The sequence below is a fragment of the Dasypus novemcinctus genome, chromosome 18 (assembly GCF_030445035.2).
Source record: "Dasypus novemcinctus isolate mDasNov1 chromosome 18, mDasNov1.1.hap2, whole genome shotgun sequence".
Taxonomy (NCBI): Eukaryota; Metazoa; Chordata; class Mammalia; order Cingulata; family Dasypodidae; genus Dasypus; species Dasypus novemcinctus.
This window is the reverse complement of record NC_080690.1, coordinates 60787756-60800418: the sequence shown is the minus strand read 5'-3', so window position 1 is coordinate 60800418 and position 12663 is coordinate 60787756. Positions and strand designations below refer to the sequence as shown.

At 56.5% G+C, this 12663-nt stretch overlaps 1 protein-coding gene across 1 annotated transcript in view; it reads right to left on the bottom strand.

Annotated features, from left to right (window-relative positions):
* SPTBN4 (spectrin beta, non-erythrocytic 4) overlaps nucleotides 1–12663 on the bottom strand; it is a 76219-nt gene that overhangs the window by 3040 nt on the left and 60516 nt on the right. The window contains 11 exon segments of the mRNA XM_058280271.1: nucleotides 418–487; nucleotides 1429–2048; nucleotides 2544–2740; nucleotides 3084–3168; nucleotides 3278–3416; nucleotides 5821–6065; nucleotides 7221–7601; nucleotides 8000–8204; nucleotides 8946–9076; nucleotides 9168–9446; nucleotides 12282–12371. Of these exon segments, the coding sequence (XP_058136254.1) occupies nucleotides 418–487; nucleotides 1429–2048; nucleotides 2544–2740; nucleotides 3084–3168; nucleotides 3278–3416; nucleotides 5821–6065; nucleotides 7221–7601; nucleotides 8000–8204; nucleotides 8946–9076; nucleotides 9168–9446; nucleotides 12282–12371 (2442 nt within the window).

Below are 12663 nucleotides of genomic sequence, written 5' to 3'. Positions count from 1 at the left end.
GACTCAGGCTGGAGGTTCCCCTTGATGGGGAAGGGAGGTGCAGAGCAACCGTCTTTAGCAGGAATCTGGGGCTTCCCTCTGTGTATGTTTGTGGGGGGTGTCCAGGAGTACCCTCATCTGTCTGTGAGGATATTTGAGACCCCACTGGACTGTGAAGAAAGCGGAGTCCAGTATACTTGCGGGAGAAGTCTGGAAAGCCTATTTGTGGGGGTGGGGAAGAGTGTCTTAGGGGTCTCAGGTGTGTGTGTGTGGGATCTTTCTAAGGGAGAAATTTTCAGACTGTGCGCCCTCTCTGTCCCCTTGGGAGTCTGTGCTGTGCCTGCAGGGTCCATGCCGGGCACTATTGTTTCTGGGATCCTGACCCCTGCTCTGAGGAAGGGGACCCTCTGCCCTCACCCATGCCGAGACCCAGCTTACCCCAGCAGGGAGCCCCGGGCCTGCCTCTTTCTCCTGCAGCTGCTCCACAATGTCCGCCAGGGTGGCCTTCCTGGAGGGGGAACGGGCAGGGAGAAAGACACAATGGGCCTGAGTGACTTCTCCCAGGGACCAGCCTGGCTGAACCAAGGAGTACCCCACACATGTCAGCAGAGAGCAGGACCACACATCTCCCCTTTGAGTTTTAAGCAGCACAGAGAGCAAAATGCAATCTGCCTTCCTTGCCTCTCTCCACCCCACCCCAGCCCTCGTCATTCTGGGTCATCATTCCTGGTGACAGGTTGTTTTCCCCACTGAACCGTGAGTCCCATGAAAGCAGGGCAGGGGCTGGTTTCACCACAGCTGTCCCCAGCACACACCAGGCACAAAGTGGGAGCTCGACAAATGTTCATGAAATAGCAAATTAAAAAGCCAGGAAGAAGTCAGTCTCTAAAACATATTTGACCGAAGGTCTCTCTGGGAACACAGCTGACTGGACTGATCTGTGTAGCACACTATGGTTAACTCTGGAGTCTGGTTCATGTCCTGGTTTGTGCCAGCTGGGTGACTTGCTCTCTCTGTGCCTCAGTTGCCCTAGCCATAAATAGAGATGACCACAGCCTCCACTTTACAAGGCTGTTGAGAGGATTCAGTGACACATGGTCAAGGGTCTTAGCTCCAATCAGGGAGGTGATGGCTCCACCATTAACCCAGTGGAGACACCGAGGTGCAGAGAGGACAAGGCCCCCACCGGGGCCACTCAGGGGTTTAGGGCAGGGGTCAGAACCAGTGGCTGAGAATCTAGGGGCTCTGACACCAGGAAGAGCTGCACTGTGGGACAATGGGCAGGTCTCCTACTCTAAGCCTCAGTTTACACTTCTGCAAAATGGGTACCACATCCGCACCTGGCTCCTTTGGCAGTTCTGACTCCAGAACCCCCCACCACTGGGTCTGCCGGCACTAGGAGCTCTCCCCGCCCCGCTTCCCTCACTCCCTGGCCACAGAGGGCCGCACCCCTTGACCAGTTCTCCTCTGGTGGGCGTCTCCTGCTCGCTGGACTCCTGCCGCTCCAGCCGCCGCTCCCGCCGCTCCCGCCGCCGCTCCATCTGCTCGTAGCGGCCCAGGGTAAGACTGTGTGCCGCCTCGTGCTCTGCTGACTCCTGCCGCTCCGGCCGCCGCCTCCGCGCAGCCTCCTCGGGTTGATCGGCTGACTCCTGGCGTTCCGGCCGCCGCCTCCTGGGCAGCTCTTCTGCGCGATCCGCTGAGTCCTGGCGCTCCGGCCGTGGCCGCACCTGCTCCACCACCACCGGGGGCCCTGGGGCCTCCACCGCATCCTCGGGTGCGGCCGGCGGCGCAGCGGGCTCCACCCTGCCCGGGACCTCCGGCAGCCGGTCGATGCGCGGCTGGAGGCGCTCGGGCTTGAGCTCCTGGCGCACATACCCCACCCGGGTCCGAACCTCTGCCGACAGCGTGTCCGAGGCCCGGCGGGCCAGGGGCTCCAGGCCCCGCTCATAGCCCCCTGGCCGCAGCAGGGGCGCTGCCTTGGCCGCCAGTTCCGTGGGGTCGCCGAAGAACTTGCGGCCCAGGAGGGGGGTGGGCGGCTGCTTGCTCTGCTCCGCCTTGAGTTTCTCGATCTGGGGACAGGGAAGCCAGGGCTAGTTTGGGAAGGCAATTCTGGGTCCTGTCTGCCTCACTACCCAGGCGGGGCTGTTTTGTCTGTTCCTTGCAAAGGCCACGTTGGCCAGGCCATGCCTGGGATTTATGGAATGCTGGGAACCTAATTCCTATTTCCTCCTGCAAACACCTTTTTTTTTTAAGCACCCGCTGAATCACTTTCTCTAGGTGCCTGTTGCACCCCCATTTCCTCTCTCCCATATGCCCCCTCCTAGACATTAAGACTTTTCATTACAATGGTCCCTTCTCATTCTTCAAGTCTCAGATCAGAATCCCCCAAGCCAGGACAAGTTTCTTCTGGTTCCTCCCCCATCTGGCTGGACCCCTCTGCCTGTGCGCCCCACCCCATCCCAGCCCTGACCCCTCTGGGCTGTCACTCTCTGGTGCCAGGTCGGTCTTCCCACTGGATGGGAGCTCTGTGAGGGTGTGTCTTGGGCAGGATTTGGGGTGCTGACCGTGGTCAGGCGCCGTAGAGAGCTGAACCTCTCTTCCCAGGCGGCGGCCGCCTTGCGGAAAGCCTCGTGCCGCCGGATCAGCTGCTCCACCTCGTCCACGCTGCTGCCCAGCTCCCGGCTCTGCAGAAGTGGCTCTTGGGCCGTCAGCCAGGCATCGGCCACCACCGCCTCCTGGGCAAACTGGTGCACCTCCAGCACTGAGGGGAGACATGCGGGGCCAGGGTGCTGGGGGCACCTGTGGGCCCTTCCTGGGGCCCTGGCTGAATTCTCTGGCTTCCTCTATCTCCCTGGGTTCCCCCTTTGGCGTCCTGATCACCCAGTCTTGGATGTCCCCACCCCACCCCTGACCTCTCCAGGCTCTGCAGGAATGGCTGAGCCCAGGGCTGTGCCATATGCCTCCAGAGATTCCATGATAAGGTATGTCCACCCTCCCCAGCACTCATGTTTGCATGAGGGAACCCCCAAGTGGCATATGAACTCATGCCATGGTGGAGCGTGTCCCTGTGCCTTTGAGCCAAGGATGTCTGGGCCCCCACTCACTCTGCTGCAACCATTCCCAATGGCGGTCCCATTTGTCTGACACTTCCTCCTTCCTGGTTCCCAGCTTGTCCAGCTGTGCCTGAATCTGGAGTGGTGGGTGGGCAGGAGAAGCATCAGGGGCGGGGGCTGTTGGCGCCCATCCCAGCCAGCCTGGGGTGGTGGGGCTGGAGGGGAACCCCTGCACCCCTCCCCACCTCGTCTGTCATGGCGCTCTTGCTGAGCAGCAGAGAGCGCCCCAGCTCCTGGCAGGCGGTCAGCTCAGGCCCTCGCGCCTCTAACTCGGTCTTCAGGCCCTGGTGGTAGTTCATGAGCACCTCCACCGATGACACGTCCCTGCAGCGGGCGGCAGGTGGGGATCTGAGCCACCGGCAGCCTCCCACGGCCCTCCCCGCACGCTCCACTCCTGAGGCCTGGGCTTCCACCTTCTATGGAAGGTGCCTGGGGACACCCACCTTCTATGAGCAAGTTCTCAGGGTCCAAGGTCCTTCACTGATTGAAAGATTCCAACTTTTCCAAGGTGCTCAAATTCGACACATTGGCAATTCTAACCTTCTAGGGTTTCAACACCCAATTTTTAAAAACCCACAAACATCTATAGCTCTGATTCTGAGGGTTCCATTAGCCAATGAATCTAACATTCCAGAATGGTAGCCACTAGCCACATGTGGCAACTGAGCACTTGAAATGTGGCTAGTCTGCCAAACGTGCTGAAGGGTAAAGTACACATCAGATTTTGAAGATTTAGTACAAAAAAAAAAAAAAAGAATGTACCGTATCTCAATAGTTTTAATATTAGTTTCATATTGAAATGATAATATTTGGGATATATTAGACTAAATAGAATATAACCTTACGTTAATTTCACTTTCGACTTTTTTAAAATGTGGTTACAAGGAAATTTAAAATTATATTTGTGGCTTACATTTGCGGCTTGCATGGAAGAACTATTGGACAGCACTGTTCTAAGCCTCCGTATGTCCAGAACAATGTCGAATTTCTGAAGCTTCAGCCAGCCGGCCACGGTAACTTTATAAAACTTAGTATGTCCAAGCTTCTTTTGGAAGGTCCCGCCCTGGAATGGCCCCTGCCCAGGCCAGTGTGCCCCGAGCAGTCCTCCCCCGCCCTCCAAGCCTTCCCCCCGACGTTCATCTCCCTAAATTCACCCGTTTCCCTCTTTTCCCTCAGTTCCTCTGGCCTCCCATCAGTCTAGACTCGGCGATTATAACTTTTGGACACACCCTGTGAAACGATACGCAGTCTGAGATCTGTTTTAAAATAACCCAGTGGAAGTGGAGGGGGCGGGAGGAGCAACAGATGAAACCAGATTAGCCAAATGATGACGGCCGTGGAAGCCACGTCATGCCACCCTATTACCTCGAACTTCTGTGTATGTAGGAAATTTTCTCTAATAAAAAGATGGTTTTCATTCCCAAACCCAATTCTTTCTTTCCATCTCTGCAGCCAACACCGTGGCGGAAGCCACCGTCCTCTCTCATGCAGCCACGCGGAAGCCACCGTCCTCTCTCACCAGGATCACTGCTCAAGGCATCTGGAGTCACTGTTGTCAAACGTGCATCGAATCACATGCCTCCCCTGCTCTAATCTCATCCCGGGCTCCCATCTCGCAGAGAAAAGGCAACCCCTCACGCCCATGGCTTCTGTCACCTTCTGACCTCATTTCTCTCCCTCCATCCAGCCACGATCCTCTCCTTGTTCTTCTTCAGGCACGAGGGCCTTGGCCCCGGCCTTCGCCTCCACCTGGGAAGCCCTTCTCCCCAAACTCCCTGGCTCGCCCATCACTTCATTCAGCTCTCCACTCAAATGTCACAACCTCAGAGACACCTGGCCAGGCCGCCGTAGGATAGCTCCCACCCCCATTCCCTTCCCTTGCTTTATGTCCCTCCATAGTCCTTGGCACTATCTGAAATAATAGTATGTGTTTGTTTGTTTACTTATTTGTTGCCTGCCTCTGTCCTCAGAATGGAGGCTGCACGAGGGCCGGGCCCTGGCCTTGCTCACCATCTGGCACGTACGTGGCATTCGGTAGACTTGCTGAGTAAATGGAGGTAGGTGCAAGGCCGTGCAGCCGCGGCGCTCTGTCCACCACTCTCAAGGGCAGGTCCCTCCTGGCCACACCCCTCACTAAATTTCCTGGTCTCCCTTGCAGACAGCTTGGGGCCACTTGCCTGATGGAGTGTGAGTGCAGGCGTGGCCCCTACAACCTCCCGTGTGACCCTCCCTGCGCTCTCTGTCCCATCTGCAGCTGGACGTAGAAGATTCCTGGGACCGAGTGATAGAAGGACACTGGGTCCCCATCACCGGGGGGCAGGCTCCTGCTGGACACCCACCCTGAACCGCTATGTGACAATAAATCAATACCGATGTCGATAAGCCACCAAGATGTTGGCGTGACCGTTGGCCACCCTCCCTGACAGATAACTTCCCCGGCCTTCTCTGACCCTGTCCTGGTTTCAGCCTGGCCTATGCCATTACAACCCCCACGGGGAGGGGAGATGGGGACAACTGGAGAGGAGAGGGGGCGGGAGGATGCCCCCTGCTCTCAGCCCCCAATGCCAGGCCCGGCAGCACTTAAAATGGTGCCAGGCACTCAGAGGTGCCGTGGTGTTGGCTGTCGTGATTTCCTGTGGGAAGGGGGTTGCTGCGGTGCTGGCGGCTGTCCAGACTCAGGTTGGAAGCCCGAGGTGGGACGAGGGGCCCAAGGTGGGGCGAGGGGCACCTGGGCTTGTCGGCTGCCCCAATCTGGCTGGCGATGCCATCCATCCAGGAGAGCAGGTCGCGGGCCTGGCTGTGGAAGCGCAGGGCGTCGGCCGTGGAACTGACGTGCAGGCGGGCGTCCTCACAGGCTGCCAGCAGCTCCTTCCAGCCCTGCAGCACCTCGTGCTCCCGGCTGGCGATGGCCTCGGCGTGCTCGCCCGCGTACACCGTGCGCAGCTGGGCGGCCCCCTCCTGCAGCTGCCGGACCTGAGGGGCAGGCCAGGTCGGGCCCCGGCCCTCCAGTGGGCAGGGGCTCCCGCCCCCTCCCTCCTGTCTGCTGGCTGGGTGCAGGACCCGCCTCCCCCCACCCCCGTCAGCCCCTGGGATCCCACAGTTGGATTTCCCACATGGCACCTGCCTGATTTCTTTTCGACTTGTCTGCTTTCTGACTTCTTTTAGACCTACGGATCAGGTTCCTTTCAGTCCCCTGTCTGATTTCTTTGGGTCCGAAGCTCTGTTTCTACTGGTTCTGTCACCTCATTTTTTTCAGGCCCTCCTCCATCTTGTTTCGGATTGATGGGATTTCTTTCAGGAAACTCCTCCCCACCTCGAAACCTCCTGTCCAATGTTTCTTCTATTTTGCATCACTCAGTTTATTTCAGACCTACTACCTGTGGCCCAATTTCTTTCAGGATGGCGATTCAAATACTCGCACCTCTATCACATCTCCTGCCCAATTCAGTGGCTCAGCCACCTGAGTTCTTTCAGAAGGAGCATACCTGTCAGATGCACCACTTCATCACTGTCAAATCTCGCAGCCCAGTTTCTAACAGTCATTTGTATGACTTATATAAAAACAATTATCCAGTTTCTATTGTACCTTCCATGAAGTCTGCAGCCCTGTTTCCCTGAGCGCTGCCGCCTGAGGTCTGTTAGGCCCACAGCTTTATTTCCAGCTGCTTTCTCAGACTCACCCAATTCTGTCAGACCCACTGCCTGATTTCTGAACTCCTTTACCATTTCTATTGAATCCACAGCCATCAAATTTCTTTTAGAAAAATCATATTATTTCTATCAGAGACTCGTCTAATTTCCGTCCACCCCCAACCAGATTTCTCTTAGCGCTCTAGCAATTCCCGTCGCCCGTCCACATGGATTTACATAAGATTTGCTGCCTACTCTCCATTAGAAACAGTGTCTGGTTTCTGTCAGATCCACTGCACATCTTTTTGCTGCCACTGCCTGATTTCTTTACATCATACAATCAGTACGTTTTCTACCTGCCCCATCATCCGATTTCTTCCTGTTCTGTGGCCTGTTTTCTGTCTGTCCCGTTGCCCAGCTTCTACCTGCCCCGCTGCCCACACCCGCAGCCACCGTCCACGCCCTCCCCCCTGCCCAGACCGGCTGCCGGCGCCCCACCTGGGACACGAGGAGCTGCAGATCGTGCTCGAAGGCGCGCAGGGTCCGCTGCATGGAGCCGGCACTGGGTCTGGGCTCGGGTGGGGCGGTCAGGCGGGGCAGCCGCCTCCGCTTCTCCTCGATCTGTCCCTGAAGCTCGCGGGCGTCGCTGAAGAACTTATGCAGCTCCCGCGAGGCGGCCAGCAGCTGGGCCCGCGTGCCCATGAGCTCCAGCAGCTCCGCCCAGGCCTCGTTCAGCCCGTCCTTCCACTCGGCCATGGTGGCCGCCGCGGTGTGGCCGCACTCGATCAGCTCGTCCACCATCTGGTTCACGGCCGCCAGCCGCTCCCGCCCGGCCGTGCCCGTCTCGCTGGCGAACTCTGAGAACTTTTCCTGCAGCACCTGCCACGAGGGAGTGGGGAGGGGGGAGGGCACGGCATGATCGAGGTGTCACATATGCCAGCACCCCCAACCCACCATCCTGTGGCAGGTAAAAGTAATAACAATTAATGATGACAATCCAATGAAAATAATACCTAACACTTTTGTGCACTTAGGAATAATAGTAACGACAACAGTCCAGATCCTCAGAGGATGGTAACGGACACTGTGTCCAGCATGTGTGGGCCAGGCCCTGTCCTAAGTGCCGTGTGTTCCATTAATCAACTGTCTCACCCCAGAGCCCTGAGGTGGTGGTCGTGACGGTTATGCTCCCATCATGGAAGGGGAAGCTGAGGCCCAGGGAACTTTAGGAGCACAAAGAGTGGCTGCCGACTTAGTATCACAACCACAGCGCTCACCGTGACGTGCTCAAAGTCCTGGCCCAGCTCGGGCGAGCCGGCCACCACCTCCTTCTCGGCGATCCAGTGCTCGAGCTCGTCCACCTGGCGGCTGAGCTGGTACAGCCAGTACTGCTGCTCCAGGCCCACCCTGCGCTCCTCGCCCAGCTCCTTGAGCGCCACGTACAGGCGGTCCACCTGCGACTGCCGCCGGCTGATCTGCTCGCTGGGGTGGACAGGGAGGGGCGGGGACGGAGTCCCCTGGGGATGCCGAGGCAGGCCGAAAGCCCCTACGCAACTGCTCCCCACCCCCGGGCAGGGCCGTGGCCCCTCAGACTTAGATTCACGCAGCCCACCAGGGAAAACGCAGCCTCCCACACTCCAGCTCCCTCTCCTACACCACACCCCATGCCCCTCCTCAGTAATCTGGGCGGGGGGGGCTTCCAATTCCCCTCTGGGTCCCCAGCCAATGCACTCTGCTGCCCTGTGCTCAATTTCTGGGTTCCTGGACCGCGGTGTCCCCCTGCATGGCCTCTCAGATCCCACCCCCAGGTCACCTCTACTGACCACAGCGAGGCGACACCACCCCATACCTAATCTCAGCAGCGCAGGCTTCTCTGCGCCCCCGGGCTCCACCCACGACACCAGCGGGGAAGAGGGCTCGTCCCTGTTCTGGGCTCTTCTTCCCTCCTGTATCCTAGACTTGGGCCCCCACCCCACAACAAGGCTCCATCCCTAAACCCAAATCCCACTGCTGCTGGTCCCACCCTCTCCACTCCCCCCATTCCCGCCCCGCCCGCTAGCCAAAATCCGAGGGGTGCAGCACTAGGCAGTGAGGTCCCCCCCACTCTAGCTTCCAATTCTGACCCTGCCCCAATGTTTAAGGGCGAGGCCCCGGATCCCTCTGGACCATTCCCTATGAGCTGTCCTTTGCACAAGACCAGGATCCCGGCCCCGCCCTGCCCACCTGTCAGGGTGCCCCATCTCCAGCAGCGCCCGGCACTGGCGTGACAGCTGCGCGATGCTTTCCTCGTAGTTCTCCACGCCCTGCTCCACCTGCAGGTGCTTCTTGAGCAGCTGCAGGGTGCTCTGCTCGTCCTGGGGGCACATGGCACCCGCGATGAGGCAGCAGCGGCCAGCCCCTGGCTCCAGCACCCCCGGGCCCCCCGCACCCCCAGCCGGGGCGCACCTTGCCCTTGTCCTCACTCATCATGAGCAGCTCCTGCTCGCCCAGCCACGCCTCCACCTCGGCCACGTCGAAGTAGTACTGCTCCACCTGGAAGGCGGCGTCCAGCGCCTGCTGCCGCCGCTCCGCCGCCTCCCGCAGTCCAGCCCAGGCGCCCTGCAGCTGCTCCAGGCCGTGGCGCATGGCCTCTGCCTCCGGGCTGCGCAGCGTCGCCAGCGTGCCCGCGCGCTCCAGCACTTCCTCCAGGCGCGGCCCGTGGGCCTGGATCTCCCGCCGCAGGCCCTGGGTTGGGGAGGGGGGTTGGGGGGCCACACTCAGAGACTGGCATGACCCCATGGGCCTCCGCCACTTTTTGTGGCCCACACCGAAATCAACAGTCGCCCTCAATCCTACTTTACTGGAATTGTAGTTGGTGTTGGGGTTTAAGATATATTTAGGGGATTTGAATCTCTGGACTGACAATAGGATAGCCAGGCCCTGAGCGTCAACAGACTCCAGCTCCTACAATCTGATTTATTGGACTCACCTCACTCAGCTAAGATGGAGTTGAAGAAGGACAACCACCACACCATGGAGCCTAGAGTGCCTACAACTGAAAGCAGGAGGATTGCATCCAGTATCCATGTGGAATCTGAGCCTCCTCCTGACATAGAGGTGCAAGAGACACAACCAATCCAAGGCCCACAGAGAAAAGGTGGCATTGGAATGGGAAAAGTGGACATGGTGGTTGATGGATATGGGGAATGGCAGGAAGAGATGAGATGTGGAGGAGCCTTTGGGACTTGGAGTTGCCCTGGATGGTGCTTCAGGGGCAATCACCGGACATTGTAAATCCTCCCCAGGCCCACTGGATGGAATGGGGGAGAGTATGGGCCATGATGTGGACCATTGACCATGAAGTGCAGAGATGCCCAGAGATGTACTTACCAAATGCAATGGATGTGTCATGATGAAGGGAGTGAGTGTTGCTGGGGGGGAGTGGTGGGGTGGGGGTGGTGGGGTTGAATGGGACCTCATATAGTTTTTTTTTTTAATGTAATATTTTTACAAAATCAATAAAAAATTAAAAAAAAAAAACAGTCGCCTCAGCATTTTACCCTTACTCGCCCACTCATATCCCCCTGTGGCAGGTGGGAAAACAGACATAGAGGTGAAGTCAGACCCCCAAGAACACGCGTCTAGTAAGGGGTGACAGGATTTGGAATGCAGGAACCTGGCTCCAGAGGCTGTGCTCGGAAACAGCATGCCACTAAATGGCTGAAATGCAGGCCACGAATGGGCCGCTTAAGTTCAAAGGAGGTATAATTTACATATAGCGACTGCGGGACTCTTAGTTGAACACTTCAGCACAGGTTTACATCAACGTAACTGGCACCCAGATCAAGATCTGAAAGCCTCCCATCACCCCCAGAGGTGCCTTCGTCCAGCTCTGAAACTTGCTTAGTACCTTATTGAACCTCTCTGTGCCTCAGTTTCCTTAGCTGGTAAATGGGGCTAATAATAGCCGCCAACACTTGTGGGGTGCCCACTACCGGCCAATGCGCTTTGCTAAGGAAGGGCTTTCTGTAATGTAGCCACACATCCACTCCCCACTCCAAAATCAGCAGCCAGACAGCATTATCATTCCCATTTTACTGATGAGGAAACTGAGGCACAGAGAGGCCGAGGACCTCAGGCTACTGGTGGCCTGTTAATAACTGCCTTTTGGGTTGTTGTAAGCAGATAAATGTCAAGCACTTAGAAGTGGGCCCAGAACGTGCCAAGTGCTCCACCGATAGCAACCGCTCTGACCCGTTTAACGGCTGGATGTATCTAGCACTCTCCTCACACACAACTGAATTGCCTACTTTTGAGTATTAAGTGCCCTTGATCGGTTTTCTCAATGGTGAAAATGATGGGCCAGTTCTGTCCCCAATACCCTCGAAAGCCAAGAGTATTGCCATCAAGATAGACAACAAAATCTAAGGAAAAACTACAGCCTCCTACAGAGCTCGAAGTAGCGCAGCATGATCACGAACCTTTCCAAATAATTTGCGTGCTCCTCCCACCCACCCACCCCCCTCCAACATCCTTCAGTGTTCCATTCTCCCAGCTTACATTTTTTGATAAAACTAGAATTAATGATACTATCTACTGCATAGGATTATAAAGAAATTAAATTAAATAAGAATGTACCCCCAGGACAGTATTTGGCACATGTAAGTCTTTAGTCAAGGTATCATTTATCATTATTAGTTTTGTCATTATACTTCCGCTTTTATGTGTTTTACTTTGGATTTTGGTGAAAAAGTTGCTTTGACCAAAGGGTTCCTCTGCCAAGAGGTCTGAGAACCAATGACGCTCTAGACCAATTCTCTTCTTCTTCAGTTGTGGAAATTGAGCCCCGGAGAGGTGAACAGATACACAGAGGTTCTAGGGGTTCATTTGGTCTCGTTGGCTCAAAGCCCCCTACTTTTCCCAGCCTTGGCATGAGACCATCGTCCTTTGAGGGCAAGCACCCTTTCCCTGCTCGTGTTCCTTCTCCCTACGAGTGTTTTGAATTTTTGTTTTGCTTTTCCTTGCCCAGTAGCCGTCCCCTTACTTCTCGTCATAGCACCCTGATTTTCCCTTGGGGAACCCTCTTCTCCCAACTCAGCCCAAGTAATTAAGTTCAGGCTGACTGGACAGCTGGTTCCAGGGCGGGAGGTGGCGAGGCCACCGTGATTGGCTCAGGGCTGGGCCTGTGACTCAAGGCGAGCCAATGAGAGCCGTTCTTGGGAATACTGCTGAAATTACTGAGAGGGAGAAGGGCCCTTCAGTTTTGCTGGTGGGATGTAAACTTCCATCTGGTGGAGGACTTTTACCCCAGGAGAGGAAAGGACAAGGTGGAACGGAGGGATTCATGACACAATATCGGGGAAGCATCTGGATGTCTCTGTACCTGCCACTCACCGTTGTTTCCATGACAGAAGTCAAAATACTCTTTTTTTTTGAATGGCTTTAACCACCTTGAGCTGTGTTTTCTGTCACTTGCATTCCAGTCTGTCCTAGCCCACTCGCTTTCTCTGGCTCTGCTCACCTGGTTTTTGTTTTTTTTCCCAATGCTTTTTTGTTTTATTATTATTATTTTTATCTCACCTGGTTCTTTTTGATGTGCTGCTGGACAGCCTGCAGACCACTGCCTCGCTCCGTCTGCAGGGCCAGTGGCAGTCGCTCCTGGACCCACACCTGAAGAGGACAACAGGGAGCAGGGCAAGGGGAGAATGTACCCGGGAACCCCTGCTTCCCCACAGAACTTTAAGCCCCTTGCACAGCCTCCAAGTTCCTTCCTTGCCCGAGAGCCCCGGCACATCTTCAGCCTCCTCTGTGCTTAGGCCGTGCTTACCTCGACTTCACACATGCAGTTCTCACTTCCTGGAATCTCCTACTCATTCCCTCACCTAGCTCACTCATCCTCTCCCTTCTGGTCTCAGCTCAGATGTCCCCTCCTCCAGGAAGCCCTCCCTGGCTTCCAGCCTTG